Below are 14695 nucleotides of genomic sequence, written 5' to 3'. Positions count from 1 at the left end.
GAATATATTGACCATATCCTAAACTTTATGGTAATTAGCTCACCTTCGCTAGTGGTAGAATTAGGGTTGTATAATCACCTGCTGATTCCCTAGAATTTTTTTCTGTGCGTGAATTATTTTTCCTTCTTCCCCAGAAGTTGATAATTAAGAAAAATATATAGGGAAACATAATGAGGTTCTAATCACTGATTTACTTATAAGTGGAAAATGTAGTTTCATAATGGTGTATTTCAATATTTGAATAATGTACAGGTAGAAGAGAAAGTAAGGTACCGTCTGTTTTTTTAAGTGCATATGCTTGTTTATGTTTATATTTGTAGCTGTGGTGAAACTTATTTATACTTAAAATGTCACAAACATTTGTTTTAGTGTAGAATCACACTATTCACAAAAATGTATTTGGAAAGTAGTAAATCCAGAATATTAGGAAGTTTGAAACTTAATATTGTTTATTTTATAAAAATATTTAAAGCTTTATGTTTAAAGTTAATACATTATGAAGCAAAATGTTAGTCTCTTTCTCTTAAAAGTTTGCATATATCTTTGATACATAAAAGTGTGTATGCTTTCTTTTAGTGTTATTTGTATATAAATATATACTGTTTTCATAGTACCTTTTAAATTTTGATAATCATGTACAAATATTATAATAGCAAGTTTCATACATTCTATACATGAATTATTATTTTTTTTTGTATAAACCAGTTAGTATAATAGATGTTGCATTTTGGGTTTTTTTAAGCATTTGTTTTTCCAGCTCTTAAGTGGTAAAGCTTTGGTTCTTACTTGCTGGTCTGCATGAACCTAACTTTGCAAGGTTGCTATTATTTCCACCTAAGGGGCCACTTCTTTTGCCTTGTTACTGTGCCAATCACTATTTTTATATGCTTATTTGCTGTGGCTGCATTATTGTGGATGCTGGCATTCAAATATGAATATTATGAGAGTTCTAATATATTTTCATTTTTATAGCTATTACAATTTTCAACTTTTATATTTCAAAAATGTGAGTAACTTAAAAAGTTTAAGAAAACCAGAGCACTGCAGAGGTCATGGATACATGTCATTTTCTCAGTTTCTCCAATTAAAAGAAGGAATGTGTGTCAGGGGTAGAGTTCTTAGAAAGACTAGTGCCTTGCTTGCTTTCTAAGACTACTAGAACACAGGTTAAGTAGCAAGTTTTGTTTTCAGAAAAATACAGGAATTTTTGGTTCAGAAATAAGGAAAGAGAAGGGAGAAAAACCTAAGACAATCTGCTGGTTTAAAAAAAGTAATAATACTCAAACTTTGGTTAGTATTTTTAACTGTTTACTTTCACATATATTATCTCAGTTGAACCTCACAACAACCCATTTCTTATTTTTAGAGAGAGCAGAAATCCATATAAATTATATATATAACTTCATATAACTAGATTAAGTGGCAAAACCAAACCAAATTACTCCCAACTCCTCCCTGAGTCTCCTGATGTCCTCCCAATCATTGTTTGAATTACATCATGCTGACCTAACTGCAAATGAGTAGGCATCTTGGAAAATATTCTTGGATGACTCTATTGGAGTGTGATTTGAGGTTGAACTATAAATACTTTGTAAATTACCACAAAAGAGTAAAATAATTCAATGTAATATTTATCCATTTGCTTACGTTTAGCCAAATGGAAGATTTTTTCTTTATTTTTTGAGGAAGATTAACCCTGAGCTAACATCTGTGCCCATCTTCCTCTATTTTATATGTGGGATGCCTGCCACAGCATGGCTTGATAAGCAGTGTGTAGGTCCATGCCCGGGATCTGAACCCATGAACCCTGAGCCACCAAAGCAGAGTGCATGAACTTAACCACTACGCTGCAGTGCCAGCCCCAAGAATATTTTTGCATAGAATACAGAGTATACTTCCAGAAAAAAGGCATATAGGATCAATAGTGTACTCTGGACATCTCACTGAAGAGGGAGTATCCAGGGTAATTGTCAGCTTATGCATAGCGATGCTGCACTGAGGCCCGTGGGGAAGGAATTCTCATCCAGATTTTCCTTGGAACCAAAACACTAAAAGATTGCACTTGAATTTTACATAATTATGAAACATAAATTGAAGTAAGTAATTCATGATAAATCTTTGTAATGGGCTAATGTAAGAATGAATGAAATATTTGTAGAACTTCTGTTTAAAGATAAGTAGTGCAGTGAGGTTGGGTCAATTATCTGATCATGAAAAGATTTTATAAATGTAGTTTTTCTGGCCCTTCTGGAAATTTTGATTGAATATCTCTGGGATGAGGACCCAGCCTCTCTGTTTTTAGAAGTATTTCAGCTGATCCTGGGGCACATTCAAGTTTCACACCCTTTGGATTAGACCTCAACTATGGAGGATCTTGAATGCTTAGTTTAGATCTCTGGATTTTACCCAACAATCAGTCACTTATGTGGTCCTTAATTTTTCAACCGGTATTTATTGTGTGTATGTTACATTCCAAGCACTGGGAGTGTAAATGTGAATGAGACGACTTGTGCCCTTCACTAGCAGGGAGTGATAGGCAGGAACTTCTGTGGAAACAGAGGAGAGGCATTAAATTCAGTGTGAAGAGGTTTTCAGGAAAGATATTGAGAGAGATATCAACCAGCTCAAGAGGAGCTTGTGAGTTGCTACATGAAGAAAGAAGGTATAGGTTTTCCCAACAGTGGCATCAATAATAAAATCTTAAGAATGGCACCCTGATGATAGTAGTTTTGTATGACTAAAGTGTAGGGTGCAGGATGATTAGAGGGTGCAGTGATGAAGGACGAGAGGTGTAGGTAGGGAACAGATTGTGGGAGTTTTTTTATTATCATATTAAAGGATTTGGATTTCATCTGTAAGAGTAGGGAGCCATGCTAGGGTTTTAATCAAGGTTGCTTAGAAAATTCAATCTGATGGCAATGTGGAGAAGGGATTAAAGTTGAGGAGAGACTAGAATCCAGGCAAGAGATGAAGATCTGAACAAGGCAGTAGTGCAGAGGGTGATGAGATCTGGATGAATTTAAAAAATGAAGTGAAGATATGTGGCTTGGTAACGTTGAGATGTTTGGAGATGGAGAGGGAGAGAGGATTGAAGGATGACTGTGAATGAGAATTTGTAAGCAATAAAAGGTTTGAAATAAAAATGTCATGGTAGGGGGACAGGGACAAGGATCATTTTACATAGTAGTAATTAACATTCATTTCTAGTGGGTTATGCTTACTTAGTATTTGGCATCTAGAGATTATTCTTAAAGTCCCCCCATATGACAAAATTATATTTGATAGTAATCATCAAATGGAATTATAATAATAATGGCCAAGAAAAAAGGCAGAAAATGAAAATGTTCTTTTATTGACCTATTTTATAACTGTGTCAAAAAATAATAAAATCAACATTATGGTACCAAAAAAAAAAGTTAATGGGTTAATACTTTTAAGTTACATTAATCATTTTTTTAAAAAGGAAAAATATACTTTTACATATTGGTCTTTTACAGTAGTGAATATTTACTTATTCATTTACTTATTATTTATTACTTATGAATATTTACTTATCTGCTTCTGCAGATGTCAATAATTTCTTCAGAATTGATCTTTGCGTCTTGCTGTTCAATACACACTATAGCCAGATTTATCAATTTATCTTCACTCATATCAATTGAAGAACAGTCTTCAATTTTTAGTTCTGAAAGGTTTTGATTTTTTTTTTCCCCATGAAGCAACTGCTATACAAATAGGAAAAATCTTCAACATAAGGGTAAGTTTGGCAGAGATTCATACAATCCATTTTAGAATAAATTCCAGAAATTGCCATACTGTCCATATCTTTGTTCCTTTGGGGATCAAGTCTAATGATTTTTAAATGTCTTCACAGTTGAAAAATTTTAAATACATACTCAAAGTCACATATAACAACAGAATTAAAGTAACTCACATTGTTTCATTGATTTTATAATCACTATACCATCATTGTTTATTTCTGATTTGTCTAAATATAGGAATATATTACTGTACCATAGGGATTGGAGGCATATACTCTGCTGAAGTGAGCTTGATTTCAAATTGCTACAAACTTGCTCAGGAAAAAAAACATGTAGCTGAATCCACCTCTTTCAGGGGAAACTATATAACTGAGAGTTATCCTAGTTGTCTTTCATGTGAAATGCAATGTTTATTAAAGGATAGGTATTAAAAATGTGCTAATTTAAAGCTAATATGTTATTAAAACTCAACACTACCTACAGCAGTTGTTTATAACTTAGGCCAGCAAGTTATTTTCTTCAGAGACGAGCATTTTATCACTGACATTGATTTTTTTTTTTTAAGATTGGCACCTGAGCTAACAACTGTTGCCAATCTTTTTTTTTTTTCTTTATTCTTCTTCTCCCCAAAGCCTCCTAGTACATAGTTGTATATTCTAGTTGTGAGTGCCTCTGGTTGTGCTGTGTGGGACGCCGCCTCAGCATGGCCTGACGAGTGGTGCCATGTCTGCACCCGGGATCCGAACCGGTGAAACCCCGGGCCACCGAAACGGAGCGCACGAACTTAACTGCTCAGCCACGGGGCCTACCCCACTGACATTGATTATTATTGCTGGGACATGATAATGAAAAAACAGACCAAACTTGTTTTATTTTGTTTCTGAATTCCCTGCAAACAGTACACTCACTTATTGCCTGCTTTTGGGGGAGTAGAGGGCAACACTTTCACCACCTTTCCCTTGATGTACATGAAGGAAGTGAAAGAACTTGGATGTAGGGAGATCCGGAAGGACCCTGTTCTGGTCCAAAAATAGAGTGATGAAGGTCTGAATTAGGACTTTAGGAGACAGTGGGGATAGAAAGGAAGGGATAGATCTACAGAACTACGGAGATGAATAAATGGAGTTTAAAGTAAGAAAACTTTGAGCTAGAATGATTTGGAAAATGGTGGTATATGTTTAACAGAAATACAGAGAGTTTTGGAGTTGGTTTGTGGAGAAGACATTAACCTACATAATGATAACATGAGAGAATAATATTTTCACTGTACCATCTTTGCCTCTCACAGTGGGATCTTGCTAATTTGAAATTATGTAAATATTAAAAGAGAAACCAGGGAAACCATACGTATTTTAAAACAACTAACACATTGAATTCTATTATTTTAGAGAGATTTGGAGACTTGCAGTTTAACTACTTACACTTTATCATTTAAAAAATGATTTTGTCCTTAGAAAACTGATCAAATTAAGATTGATAATTTGGATAAAAATTAAGGTTTTGCTCTATTTGGGTAACATCATGTGACTATGTGGTATCTTATGAAAATCATTCATTTCATTCTGTCTGTATCAGGCAAATTTAGAGTACACTGCCTGATTGTATTTGCATTCTGACTCTTTGAATTAGCGTATGATAGTTTTCACTTGTCTATAGGTGCTGTTCTTGTGACATCACCTATGAAACTTGAGGGATAAGTAAGGTTCGTTGGAGTCATCGTAGCTATTAATTTAAATAGGACCTTTCCAAAACAGATGATTATAGTTGGTATTAAGCCCTCATTTAAAAAAATTGAATAGTTAATAGATATTGTGGATTGTTAGCGTACATACAGTTGGTAACCTTTTGCCCTCATGTACTCCAGTCACAGTGGCCTACTTTCTGTTCTTCAGACATTCTGGGCACACTCCTACCTCAGGTTCTTTACCATTGCTTTTCCTTCTGTCTAGGATGCTTTCCTCAGATATCTATATGGCTCACTTCCTCTCTTCAGATCTTTGTGCAGATATCATCCTAGGAAAATCTTTCCTGATCACCCTGTTTGTAATTGCAATTTAAATCTCCTACTTCCTGTTTTCCTTTTCTATTCAGTTTTCTCCTTAGCAGCTATCACCATCTGGCAGGCCATATATTTTACTCTTTGTTTATTGTCTATTTTTCCTTTCCTAGAATGCTAGTTCCAGGAGAGTAGGAAATTTGTCTGTCTCATTGGCTAATGAATCCATTGTACCTAAAACAGCACCTGGAGTAAAGTAGATAATTAACTATTTGAAAGAATGAAAGAAAGCAGGAATGAATGAATGAAAATATGAAGGGGATGAAAGCATGTATGAATAAATATGTAAATGAAGACTATTCACTGATAGCATCCTGTATTTCTGTGGGAGATATAGTAGGCAATGAAATTATAAAACTGATTTTTTTTTAGGTTTGGAGAATTTTTTGCAGATCTGCTTAGCATAAAATATTACTTAGCTACAGTAATGTGTGGAGTGCTGTAAAATTTGAAGTCAAATACATTTGTTACTTTTAAAAAATGTTTACTATCAGACAGTGAGAAAACAGTTTTTCAGTGTTGATAGGGTTAAGCAATAGAGCATAGGAAAAATTCTCCTTAATTCTCTGATGATATATCAAGTATCCCTTTATCCATGCAATGATTTTTTTAAACTAAGGCCAGATTTATGATTGTGGGATCTCCTTTTTTTTTTTTGCATATCAATCGTAGAGATAATATGAAGTTTGACTTTCAAATCGGTAGACGTTTTAGAGCCACTTAAATAGGTGACTTAAATAGGTGTAGGACTCATCAGTTCATTGGAGCCATAGTGATCTTTAACTCTGGATGGCTCTGGGCTGCTGCTTACATGCCAGTTTTGAGAGTTTCATTGCAGTTAATAGATTAAGAGTTTTGAATAAAGCTTAGAATTCCCCATTGATCACTTTAACAAACAGATGCTCTGACTCCTCCAAACCCCTCAACCATAGTCACACACACACACACACACACACCCCTACCCACCCCATATGCATATATGCACAGCCCAGATATGTTGCTACCCACAGTCTAAAGTACAAATTAGTTGTATTCTACAGCAAGATGATATTGAACACATTAAAGTCTCCAGATTGTGACTCCCTTGAGGACCTGCCTCGTTCTGAGTTTTCTTCTTTTTGAGTTTGGGAATTACTGTTTCATGTTAGGGCAATTCATCTAACAATAACTGCTTTGCCAAAGTCCGCTTCTTTGCATTGAACAAGTATTACATTTATTTTATTGTATACTATGTGCTTGTGTTCATCACTTTTACTTAATTAGCTTTGTATTCTTTGCATCCTGTAGCATGTTTGCTGGTGATTTGTTTTCTCTTCGGTATTTTGATCAGTTTACATACTGTAGATTTTGTCATCTAGAAGAAACTATTTCTGAAAGTATGCACTTTGCACTAAAGATTTCTATCCCCTTTCCTTTCCAACTTAATGCACTAAGCATCACTTTAAAATTCCTCTGCTTCTGGGATTCTAACACATTTTCACCTTATGGTTTCTATTCCTTGACAAATTTTCAGGTTTGTATTAAAATATTCAAGTTTACAGAAGCTATAGCCGTTATCTTGTCCTTTCAGGCAAATATTACAGTTCCTTATTTTTCAACAGCTTCGCAAAGGCTGAAAAATTTGCCTCGTACTTCCCTCAAAGCCAAACAGTTGCTTCAAACTTCATCTACAAAAAGAGGTAACTACAGCCTCTTACTAAGTTTTAAATTTCAGCACTGGTTAAGTTAGCTAAATCTTATACCTTTTGACCTACTGAGTCAGTGATGTCTGTAGGGCACGTTTTAGTTTTCTTTTTAACAAAAACAATAAAATAAAATAATGTGGATTCATTCTCTGTTATTGGATAAATGCAGAAGAAACTCCTTTTCTACAGAGGTATGTATTGGGTTGCTATTCTGTTCAGAATGAATGATATATAGGTTTAATATTAGAGAATTTATCATTTTTCTTACCAACCTAAAACTGAAGGTCATTGTTTTAGCTTAATGTTAGATGAACTATTAAATGCTTTAAAATGAACTGGATGTCAGACATCATGTATGTAATACGTTTTCTCCTGACTGATTTTTGGATTTATTTATCTGTAGGATGAAATGGAATTCTTTCACATTAGAAGTTGATTGACGTTAAGTCAGAAGTTGTTATGGTTAACTGATAATGTTTGGAATATTTAGGGAGTGGTAGCTTCTGTAAGAACTGAGAGTTGAAGAAGTACAGGAAGATTGGACATCAAAGCTGTCATATTAGTTCCAAGAGATTGGATGTACGGGCAGCTAGAAACAAGTAGAACTGGGAGAAATACTGTGGGATTGGGTAGACCAGCAGGAATAAGAATGAATAGAATTCTCAGAGGAAATGGGATGGAACAAACATAGGCAATGAGGAAAAATATTTCCCTATCCAGGACATGGAGATTTCCTGATAGCTTCAGAACTCAATAAACAACAAAGATATATAAGGAAGATAAAGCGCTAAAAGACATTATGTGGAAAGAGGAGGTTTCAGATTTGATTTGTTGAAAAAAAGATTTAGTTAATATGGTTACAAAAGTACTGAAATAGATGTTTTAACAAGTTCATTAATGCAAATGTTTTAGGATTGATTTGGTGGATTAAGTATAATTTAAGGAAATAGTTTTAGATAATAGAATCTGAAGGACAGAGAATAGTTGAAAAGTAGGATATGTGAATGTTCGTGTTTTGAATATCAGAAGTTGATCATAGGCCTCCAATACACGTGTCTTTTGGTGCCACTGTCAGAAATTATAGGCTGGATAGATTATGTTATTTGGATGGAGAACAAGATGATTTTTTAGGGATTATTATAGAAAAGGATTTTTATAGAAATTATTTGAGGACTTCAGGCTTCTTTTATGAGACTTCTAGGTATTTTTAAAGTACTTTTAGGGGTGGGAGGTAGGTGAAAACAGATGATCATGAAAGGATTGTGGTGTCTAAAACAGGGCAAGAGTTAACTATACCATAAAAAAGTGGAGGATTGTAAGTTTACATAAATTTTATTTGCTGTCTGCTTCTGTAAGCTGCTTCATAATGTTTTTTGGAATCAGGTAGGTTTAAATCATTGTAAATTGTTATTTAGATTTTAGGTTGTTGTTTATTAGGTTAAGAAGATCTGACTTTTTAAAAAAGTTTGCCTATGGTTCCATTATTTTTGTGACTCTAAGCACCAAACTGCCCACCCTCCATGATAAGATGACAGGAAAACCCAATCTCAAAATTCTTGGTACCTCCAGCTGTCTAGTTGACTTAGTAAAGGGAGAGAAGTCTGTAAGTGTGTGTGTTTGGTTTTCTTCTGTGTTGTTTCATTTTGTTTAATCTCTTACTTATTTAACTTAATCCTGACTCTCATATTTTCTGGTTGGTATGATCATTTTACACTATAAGTTCTGAACCAATTGAAAAATGGACACAAGTATACAGTAGGACTTAAAATATTAGTAATTACTGGTAAAGCTGAGTTGGAGAATACCTCTTGGATTCAAGGCCAAAATGGATTTTTGAACTTTCCCTCATATCCAGACTTTAAGAGAGAGGGATCTGCATGGGACTGTGGAATTTTCTGCCGTTGTAGGGTAACTTTGGCACATTAGACCATTAGTAGAGAGTAGGCACATTAGTAGAGAAACACGGACTATATAGTAAATTGTCGCATCAATCAATTGTCCCCTCCTGAAGATGAGTCTATAACATTTCCTAGAAAGCTGATGTACTTATTTTAAGGGCTCACAGCATCATGGGAAGAGGAAGAAAAGGTACACAATTGGAAATATGATCACTTTGATTTTAATTGCATTTAGTAGTAGCTGGAGTATGAAGATGAGAAGGGAAGTAAAAACTGTGTTACCTGGCACCAAGAGACACACCATAAACATTTGTTAAATGAACACAGTCATTCACACTCACACTCAAGAAAGGCTGGACACGTTCCTCTTTGTGTTTTCCTCTTGCAAGGTTTTTGTGTTTCTTTAGCCCATCCTTCTCTTTGAGGAAAAGAATCCATTGTGTATTTTAAGGCTTCGTGGAAGTGACTGCTAAAACAAACTGCTTTGACAAAGAGATTATTCATTCGCAGTTGTTGGGAACTCAGTCAAGTGGAGGTAAACAGGGTTCAGACCTCACCAAGTCAGGGAAAGAAAATGAAGACTCGTTAGAAAAAGTGAATGTGGAGAATCAGGACAAATTAAGATATAGAAACATTTTTATTTAGAAGGAAAAAGGCAACTAAGGAGGAGTTAGTGATGGTAGTTGTCTAATAACTTCTTTAATTCACTATATTTTCAGATATTCAAGGTCAGATAAATAAGTTTATAATAGGCCTTGTTGATTTGAGTTTAAAATACTGTTTGATATCAGACTGTCTGAAAATGGAGAACCCAGGAATTACGTGATTATCCTGGATCCAAAATTTAAAATTTCTTGTGTTCCCCTTTCTATCAACAAGTATTTATTGAATCTGTATCAGAAACAGGATACGCTCATTATATCCTTTCCTTTTTTTTTTTTCCCCTGTTCTAGCCCCTCTTTACTTTCTCTTCTGTCATAGGTGTGGTCAGAGCCAGCCTCTGCCGTAAATAGAGTTTCTAGATCCAGTTAAAGTGATAGGAGTTGCTCCCCCCTCCCATAGCTTTGTTACGTACAATTGGGAATGGGAAGGGAGAGAGCATGGGGGCTATTCCTGGGGCTCCCTCCAAACACAGAAATTCCTGTTAGACCATTTCATGCTATTTGATAATTGAATAGATTATTTGCATTTGGACATGGTAAGGCTTTTATGATTTTCCAAGATCTTTCTTTCCTCTTTGGTTAAATCTTGACTGCATCTATAAATTTCCTTTGCTGAGTAAGTCCTAGATCAGAATTTTCTCCTCTGTGAAATTTGTGCCTTGATTTTTTCCAGATTAAATACTGGCTACATTTTAGAATGTTAGTTACAGCTATAAGGTTTAAAGACCTAATTCCAAGTAACCTCATTATATTTTTTATTCCTCCCTAGCCCAAAGTTTATAGATAAAGTAGAATGCTGCTACCATTAGAGGAAACATTTTTTGCAAATCATCTTCTCTAGTTTTCCTTCAACTTATACATTAACCTTGTTAAAGTATTTCTCTCCATATCTTGAGATTGTAGAACTTTTTGACTTGTCCTTTCATAGACTCTAGTGCATTTATCTAAGAATTGAAGGATTAATAAATTTAAAAGGATTTCTAATTTATAAACCTGTTTTTTAAACTTTTTAAAAAAATATAACACACCTTCAGAAAACTGTGTAATACATAGCTTAATGAATTCTTATCAGGCAACCCCCTAGTAACCACCATCCATATCAGAAGATGAGAACTTGCTACCTCAGACACTCTCCACCTGTCTGCTTCCAAACATAATCCTCTCTTGATCCCCCTCCCCTCAGACTAGCCATTCTTCCGAATTTTTATAGGAATCATTTCCTTACCTCTCTATATGATTTTTATCATCCAAGTAATGAAACTATAGTTTTGCTTCTTTAATGTACGTCTTTTTGAGTTTCTCTTAGTTTACAGTTTTCTTCCATCTCTTTACTCTCCCTTGTTTGTTTGCTGAAGAAACCAAAAAGATCATTTGTCCTGTAGATGTTCACACAGGCTGAATTTTGCTGGCATCTTTTCCATGGTGTCATTTAGCAGGTTCCTCTGTACTTCCTGTAAGTTGATAGTTGGATCTAGATGCTTAATTAGATTCAGTTTTGTTATTTTGGGCGAGACTGCTTTTATAGGTGGTGCTGCTTCTTCAGCCAAAGGTGCATCACATCTTTTTTGTGTTGTTAACAGCCATTGACACTTAATGCCCATATCCTTACTTTATCAGGTATCACAGAGCTAGATTATTCCAATTCTAACATTCCATTTTTTATTTGTCAAAATGCTTGTGTAAAGAGGAACTTTTCTTAATTATTTGGTCACCCAGCAATACAGTTTCATTAGGAAATTCAGAATAAATACTTGTTCTTTCCCTTTATTTACCAGTTTACAAAATAAAAAATTGGCAACCTAGCATCCTGCAAAGGTGACCAATATTTTTCTTAAATATATATCATTATAAACTTGTAAATGTAAATCTTTTTATGTGTTTCGATCCATTCTGGATATTTTCCCAGCTTTGGTGGAAGCTGCTTCAAGTTGGCTTTCAAGTCTTTCTGACACAACCCTACCCTAGTAGTCTTTGATAACTTCTTGCTAACTGGTATGACAAGATAGACTCACCTTGTACATTTCCTGCTGCAGACCTGGATTTAGTCATTTCTTCAGAAAGACTGGTTTTGAAGGTAGGAATTGGTATTTTAAAACCAAAATCCAAGTTTTCAGCTGTGCTCATTGGTACCAGGTTGGTCGTTGTTTCTAGGTCTTTTCAATTACTAGAGCTAGTAAATATATGTGTAGATTTGTCTTTGTGTATTTTTAAAGATTGAATGCTCTAATGAGTTCATTCTGCTACTTCCTATTCAAATTCAGGGCTTGAGGGTAAATACTTAACTCTTTTAATTTACATCTGTATCTCTTATTTTGCTCTGAGAATCCTATCTATCAGCAACACACAAAATTACAGTATCATTTAATAATTTGTTTTATCCCATATTACACACAAAATCTTGTAGGGATGACATTAGCATAATACCATACGATATTATTATTGAAAACAGTTTATGAAACTTTTTGCGCATGCTCCCTCCATTTTTTTTTTTTTTTTTAGTTATGCTATATCTCCATTGTCAGATTAAATAGCTATTACTCTCCTTTATATGCCTTATTTATTTAGTCTTAGGTCTACATTTAAATATATATTTGATCCTTGCTACCAGTCTGTATGTTATTGTCTCCCCAGTCATTTTTCTTGTTTGAATCTCATTCTCTAGTAGATTCCTCAAGAAGGCCTTGTGGAAACAAAATCCATTCCCTCAGTTTTTGCGTGTTGATGAGAGCCTGTCTGCTGTTTTTATATTTGAAAGTCATTAGCTAGATATGAGATCTTTGGCTCACATTTTCTTTCTTTGAGTATATTAAATATATCAGTCTATTTTTGTCAGGAATAAAGAATTTTGTCTGTTAGAATCATTTGGTCTTTGGATGTCCAAAGAATGTTTTAACGTTCAATAATTTATGAGAATATCTCTTAGTATTGGTCATTCTGAATTAATTTTCTCGGATATGTGGTGTGTCCTTTCAATCTGGAGTTGTAAATGTTTTTAAATTTTAGACAAATTCTTTTGGATTATAATTTTTAGTATTCTGTTCTCTTGCCTTGGTTTTCTTTCTGGTAGGGATTTCTGTTGTACACAAATTGGATATTCTTTTGCCTGTCTTCTGTATCTGTTGACTTCTCTTGAATCTTTTTCATCTTTCTTCATTTCTTCTTGTTTTATAAAGTTTCTTTTCATTGTCTATTTCTGTTAAAGCATAATCTTTGTATACCATGACTCTTGTGTTCCTTCTATCTTAAACTTCATTGTGAAAGGATTTATTTTATGTCTCATTCTTTGCTGTGTTCCATTGCCTCATTTTCGAGTGTTTCCCATTCTGATTTACGATGTTCTTTCATATCTTGTATCATTTTCTTGAATGGCTTTAGAATTTGAAATAGTAGATTGTGATTTTTGTATGTACATGGTGGACATGATTTCTGGCAAGTTTCCATCATTAGTAGAAATGTTATTCTGTTGCTTTCTCTCTTTTTTCTTATAATAACTTTATGTGGGATTTGACCTCAACCCTTTTCTGTTACTCATTTTTTCCATGAAATTCATTTTTCTAAACATTTAGAAAAGGAGCTTGATTTAAGATTTTCTAATTTTGTGGCTCTAGAGTTCCCTCTTCTGTTGTTTTGGGGAACTCTTCAAAAATATGGCTACTTATTTTCTGATATTTCTTGCCTTTTTTATTCACTTTCTGCTACTTTTAAAATTCGTTCTTTTAAAATATACAACTCATTGTTTTTTAGTATATTCCTAGAATTGAGCAGCTGTTACTGTTGTTTGATGTTAGAGATGTTCATCACGCCCTTAAGAAACACCATACCCATTAACAGTCACTCTCCATTCCCCACTCCTTCCAGTTCCTGGCAACCACTAATCTTTCTGTTCTCTTTGGATTTTCCTGTGCTGAGCATTTCATATAAATGGAATCATACAATATGTGATCTTTGTGACTGGCTTCTTTCACTTAGCATATTTCTGAAGTCCATCATATTGTAGCATATGTTAGTACTTTGCTTCTTTTTATTGCCAAGTAGTATTCCAGTGTATGGATATACCACATTTTGTTTATCCATTCATCAGCTGGTGGACATTTGAGTTGTTTCCACTTTTTCCCTATTGTGAATAATGCTGCTAATGCTGCAAATGTTTGCTGGAGCTTATTTATTTATATCTATCAATCTTTTTGTATGTGTGGAAGAAAAGCTAGTAAGCCCATTCCCAGAGCTTTCTTCTACCCTTATGTTTAATAAATCCTCTCTTGGGGCCAGCCCCATGGTGTAGTGGTTAAGTTTGGCACCCTCCATTTTGGCAGCCTGGGTTCACAGCTTCAGATCCTGGGTGTGGACCTATACCACTCGTTAGCCATGCTATGGTGGCAACCCACATATAAAGTGGAGAAAGATTGGCGCAGATGTTAGCTCAGGGCTAATCTTCCTCGGGAAAAAAAAATCCTCTCAATAACTGTATGCTTGCAGAAATAATGGTGAGTCATGTACACTAATGGAAGAAGAAATTAAAGCTTCTATGACTTGTTATTTTTTTGTGATTTGTCAGCCATTACAAATTCACTGTGCCTTGGTGTCATATCTAATGACACCTGCCTGGGATAGTAGCCCCACAAATAAACTTTCT

At 34.5% G+C, this 14695-nt stretch overlaps 1 protein-coding gene across 2 annotated transcripts in view; it reads left to right on the top strand.

Moving 5' to 3' along the window:
• LOC124232958 (SLAIN motif-containing protein 2) overlaps positions 1 to 14695 on the top strand; it is an 84201-nt gene that overhangs the window by 51265 nt on the left and 18241 nt on the right. Inside the window, exon 7 of one of the 2 annotated variants that reach the window (XM_046649921.1) lies at positions 7419 to 7496. The exons of the other annotated variant lie outside the window; for it this stretch is intronic. Within the exon in view, the coding sequence (XP_046505877.1) occupies positions 7419 to 7496 (78 nt within the window). The remainder of the gene's footprint in view (positions 1 to 7418; positions 7497 to 14695) is intronic. 2 annotated transcript variants of the gene reach the window in all.

Source organism: Equus quagga, unplaced genomic scaffold, assembly GCF_021613505.1.
Source record: "Equus quagga isolate Etosha38 unplaced genomic scaffold, UCLA_HA_Equagga_1.0 146_RagTag, whole genome shotgun sequence".
Taxonomy (NCBI): domain Eukaryota; kingdom Metazoa; phylum Chordata; class Mammalia; order Perissodactyla; family Equidae; genus Equus; species Equus quagga.
Note: the sequence above shows the minus strand (reverse complement) of the source record. Positions and strands in the feature narration are given on the sequence as shown.